The 5000-nt window shown below is 36.6% G+C and overlaps 1 protein-coding gene across 1 annotated transcript in view; it reads left to right on the top strand.

Annotated features, from left to right (window-relative positions):
- Nucleotides 1-5000, top strand: part of LOC135221429 (cilia- and flagella-associated protein 58-like) — a 65951-nt gene that overhangs the window by 44827 nt on the left and 16124 nt on the right. Inside the window, 3 exon segments of the mRNA XM_064259201.1 lie at nt 477-591; nt 1647-1785; nt 2252-2447. Coding sequence (XP_064115271.1) covers nt 477-591; nt 1647-1785; nt 2252-2447 — 450 coding nt within the window.

The raw sequence follows: 5000 nt of genomic DNA, 5'->3' as shown, positions 1-5000 counted from the left end.
ACATAAATGAAACAAGGGCATTTGGTAGGTCATATTTCGTCAAGGCCACTCACAGCTGACAAGTAATACATATTGGCCCTAAAACAGAGCTTCTCAGAACAGTCATGAGCTCAAAGTGTTTCCTTGATTTTACAGAATCTATTATAATGTGGAAATCTAGTAGAGTAGGTAGTACCATTCTGGAGTGATCAATAAATACTTTCGCGTATGTTTAAAAAGCCAGAGAGTTTGCCTGTGCAATAAAAAAAAAAAAAAAAAAAAAAAAAAGTGGTGATCAATAACTACTGCCTAAGTATATACTCACCTTGTAGCTTCAAGTGTCACAGTACTTGACCAATTTTCAATAAATATTCGTCTAAACTCCAGTAGCCTGTAGTAATATGCCTGAGATACCTCCAAATCCATTTATCTTCAAGTCAGAATACACCCAAATGAAACTGCGCATAAAAGGAGATGCGTTTATCTTATCTTTACAGGTCGCAGAGAAGCAAGCCTTGACCGAGAACCGTCAGCAGCAGAGAATATCCCGCCAGATGGAAAAACTGAAGCGAGAGAGGGACGTCCTTCACAGAACCTACATCAAAACCCTGGGTAACAGATGTGTCCTAACTCTTTCTCATATTCACACACACAGCAGGGTTAGAGAGATGATACTTCTTGTACACTCTGCTAAGTATTTAGCGCCCGATTATAATGAATTTTTTTTCCAGAACAGCTTGCTATTATTTTTTTGCATTCGTGCCGCATATTCGTAACGAACCGTAATCAGGGGAAATGGATTTTGACGGAACGCATAAATCTTCTTTCCTTTCTCATATCTGTCTTTTGTAGTTCCATATTTAACCTAATAGAAATAATAAACTTAGGTTTTACGTCTTTACTATCTTTTTTCCCCTGTGCAAAGGGATTGCTTTCAAACAATTCTAAAATTGCTTGGCCAGCGTTAATCCATTCTGCTCGATGACATGAATGATTTAGAATGAATCTTCCATTAAGCATCAAGCTCATTTCAAGAATACGAAATATAATTTGCCTCTATTATATTTTACAATTCTTTCTTTAGAGCCTAACAACAACTTTTGGTTGATCGTCAATTCTAAGTCGAGTGTAGTCGCGTTGATTTAGTAAAGCTTTATCAGTGAAGTTCACGTGGCATCTGTATATCCATTTACGGGTATAGAGCAATTACCGCAAAGCAACAGTTTTATAAAACAATTAAATGTTCTTGTAACTTATCTAGAGTTAAGACGATAAACATTTACCACGTGGAACTTTAATCAGATTGACATTCAACCGCTGTGAATGCGAATGGTTACCGGATACGCACGCACACGCACACACGCGCGCGTATGCACACACACTCAATATATATGTAGCATATATATATGTATGTATGTATATATATATATATATATATATATATATATATGTGTGTGTGTGTGTGTGTGTGTGTGTGTGTGTGTGTGCCTGCAGGGTCGGCAATACATGATTGAATCGAAAGACGTAGCCCTAAGTACAGAAAAATCACCGAAGAAAAGGGAACTAAATTACTTAGCAAGTTGAAAATTTAAATATAAAAGGTCCTCTTGCCTAGTATTACAAGAAAGCTAACGCGTGCTCTCCTTCCTGTTTTCTTTCTCAATCAGGGACTGTGCAAAAGCACGCTGGGTTGGTCCACATCCGGGAATTGGAGAGACAAAACGCCGAGCGAGAGTTGGGAAGATCCAGGCGGGAACTAACGAAGCAAAACGGGCTCATCACTGCTTTCCAGCACGCCAGAGATAGGTAGGCGGAACTAATGAAACTAATATGAACAATGAAATTTCGCTTCTTGTATGAACAGTCTGTATTCTGCTTTAGAATTGCTTAGGAAGATGCTATTACTGATGAAGACGTCATAAATGCTTATTTTTAGTTATGTGGTTCTATGTTTATATACTGCATTGTTAAAAAAATTCTTACTTTATGTAAACTAATTTCTCTTTAGAGAAATTACTATCACAGATGGTGAAAACTATTTTGTTACAGAAGCTAGGATTTTTGTGTTGCTAACATTGCAACAAGTTGTCCCGGATTAAATTCTATACATCAAATGAATTTTACGTTCTGTTTATGTTTCTGTCCGGCTACTTCCGTATTGGTGAAAAGCTAATAATTATGGAGTGGTATATTAGTCTAGCGTTTACGGTCATAATCACCAAAGTTGTTTTATGAGCTTCAGAATTGGATGGTCTACTCTCTTCCACTTCAGGCAACTAGAAGAAACGGCGCGAGTCGAGGCCAAGGTGATGGAATTAGCAGCCGAGGTAGAGGCAAGGGGGCGGGAAGTGCAGAGGTCTTTTCACACCCACGCAATCACGCGCGCCCACCTCCAGCAAGCCACCACTCTGGCGGAAGCTCTCAAAACTGATAATTTCATCGTCGGGAGGCAGCTCAGGAATGTGCAAGTTAGTGATCATGGCCGATGCGTAAGACAATCGTTGCCTGAACTTTATTCAGAAGAATCTTGTAACTAAACAACTGAGAGCTAAAAGAATCTTACTCAAAGTCTGGCTGTTACCGAAACTATTTGTTCGTTACTTTTTTTTTGTTTTTGTTTACTGCAAATTCCGCCTTTTCACTTATCTTCGGAAGTAAGATTTACGAAAACATGCCGAAAACAAGAAAAACTCCATTTACGCATTTGTAATAAAATTAAAAAAGGTAAGTTGGGGTAGTGAAGCGAAACTTTATTGTTCTATGAGAACGAAGTATAGGCTACACGTTTTTCTTCATTAATTCTTATTAGGTCTTACCGATCTGTTATTTATATCGCCATCATTTTTGTCTGTTGCTTTCATTGTTACTGATGCAATGGTCATCACTCTAGGACTGAAAATGACAAAATCAATAATTGTGGCTTTTACATGAAGTTGCTGTCACTATACAAAAAAGCCAAGTTTTTTATAATGTTGATCGTTGTGGCAAATAGGGTTTTCAAAAGTAAAGGCTCTTATCAAGCAGACATGAGCTTGCCTAAAAGAAAAAAGAAAGACGCAACTGATACTATTTTGCTAAAGAAATCATCAGTAGAATCTCAGCCTCGTAACTGTGTAAAAAAAAAAAAAAAAAAAAATCGTCTAAAAAGCGCATGGTAAGAGAACAGTAGTGTATATTGAATTCATAGGTCTAGACGGCAACTCATGACAGGAAGCAAATTCTACCTAGACCGTGGTTCCTGGATGTACCACAAACATGCGTGTGGTTACCTGACTCTTGTTGGAGACAGACAAAATGGACAGTTCTATGCTTTTTCTTCCCAATTGAATGCTGTAATTACACCGGAGGCTAGATGAAGGATCAAATCGCGCTGATCAGTACTCATTGTGTATATAAATTCAGTATTTTAATTCCTATTTGGTATTAGTTTTGTAGCATATTTTAAAGGCTTGCTTTGTCTTAGCTTTCTCGTTAAGCAACTAATGTATTATTTGGATTTATCATCAGGTTGCCATATTGCCTTGTACAATTGATATTTACGTACGGTTGCTTACCATGGATAATAACGCTGTCACTATCGTTCGATGTCACGGAAGATGTTTCGTTGAAGAAATAATAATTGTCAGCAATTTCTCAGTCCACTTTAAATCACGTACTGTCGGCCAAAAAACTCTTGGCAGAGTTTCATAATTTTTTGTTCACCTGCCTGACGCACGATTAATGCCTTATTTATCTATTTTTCTTTTCAAAGATGGAAGAAATCATATGTAATGACGTTAAAAACAGTCACTGATATCTTTAGAACATTATGTTATGTTATTGTGTAAAACTATTTTCCATATAGCAAAATTGACGTGAACGAAACGAAGTGATAAAAAACGTCATATCACAACCATAGATATACATTACCAAATAGATAGGAGACACCTATCACTAGTAGTATCGCATAAACATAGTCCTTGAATTATCATTTCAATATTAAGTTGAAGGTAGTTGAACTATTCCATTTGTTAAATTTTACAGAAAACATTGGAATCTCACAAAATGCTATAAAATTTAAAAGCAAAAGAAAAAAAAAAAAAAACGATATCCTAACAGTGTAAACCAGGCGACCTCACTCTATTGCTTTTGATGTTAAATGCACGGGAATCTAATGTCAATGTGTCATTTATCGGTCTAAGAAACATCCCTCGATGCGTGAGAGACAATTATTGCACTGCATTCGGTGCAAGTTCCTGTTGGAGAGATATCAAGAAAGCTTAATAAACCGGAGAGAATCATACATAGAAAAATCAAATTGTTTAAAGAACGGCAAAATTTAGAACATGGGCCTAGAGGTGGAACACCTCGAAGCACCACAAGAGAGCAATACAGTAGTGTAAATGTTGCTGAGCAACATTCATTTGTGAATTTTGAATGTTGAGTCAAGACTCGAGCGGCAGCAAAGCCAACTTCAAAATCCTTCGGTATGCTGTCACGAAGCTAGAGTTGAGAATAAAATTAGAAATCGTGAACCCATCGGTATATATTTCCCTTACTTTGCAAAATGATTATCTTTAACACGTTGAATAAGTCTACTCAATTCTAATGTAATTTATTTCAAGCATAGCACCTTTGAAAGGAAATGTTATTTATTGTTAAGTAAATAATCTGGCACCTGCATATGGCAATATTTCCATAACGAACAATGAATTAAGAAACTACGCCAATTCTTCGTTGGGTACAGTTGTTTTTTTTTTATCATTTTCATTTTTTTCTTTAATTTGGAAATCACTGTTCCCACCTAGCAAAGAATTGTTAGATGTATAATGTATTCAGGACTTAGAAAACGTGGATCACAGGTAGAGCGAACAATTCTTTATTTGTAAAGTGCTTTTATATGTTCCTTTTTAATACGCTAAATCGAGTTTCTCTTCTTCTTACATCTCAGATGCAGAGCCTTTATGTAGAAGTATGAGCATGACGCTATGAAAATGCCATGACTGTTTCAGATGTGCTGACGCGTATGTAGGTGAAACGAT

This window comes from Macrobrachium nipponense, chromosome 2, assembly GCF_015104395.2.
Source record: "Macrobrachium nipponense isolate FS-2020 chromosome 2, ASM1510439v2, whole genome shotgun sequence".
NCBI classification, from domain to species: Eukaryota; Metazoa; Arthropoda; class Malacostraca; order Decapoda; family Palaemonidae; genus Macrobrachium; species Macrobrachium nipponense.
The sequence above is the reverse complement of the archived record's forward strand: the minus strand, read 5'-3'. Positions and strand labels throughout refer to the sequence as shown.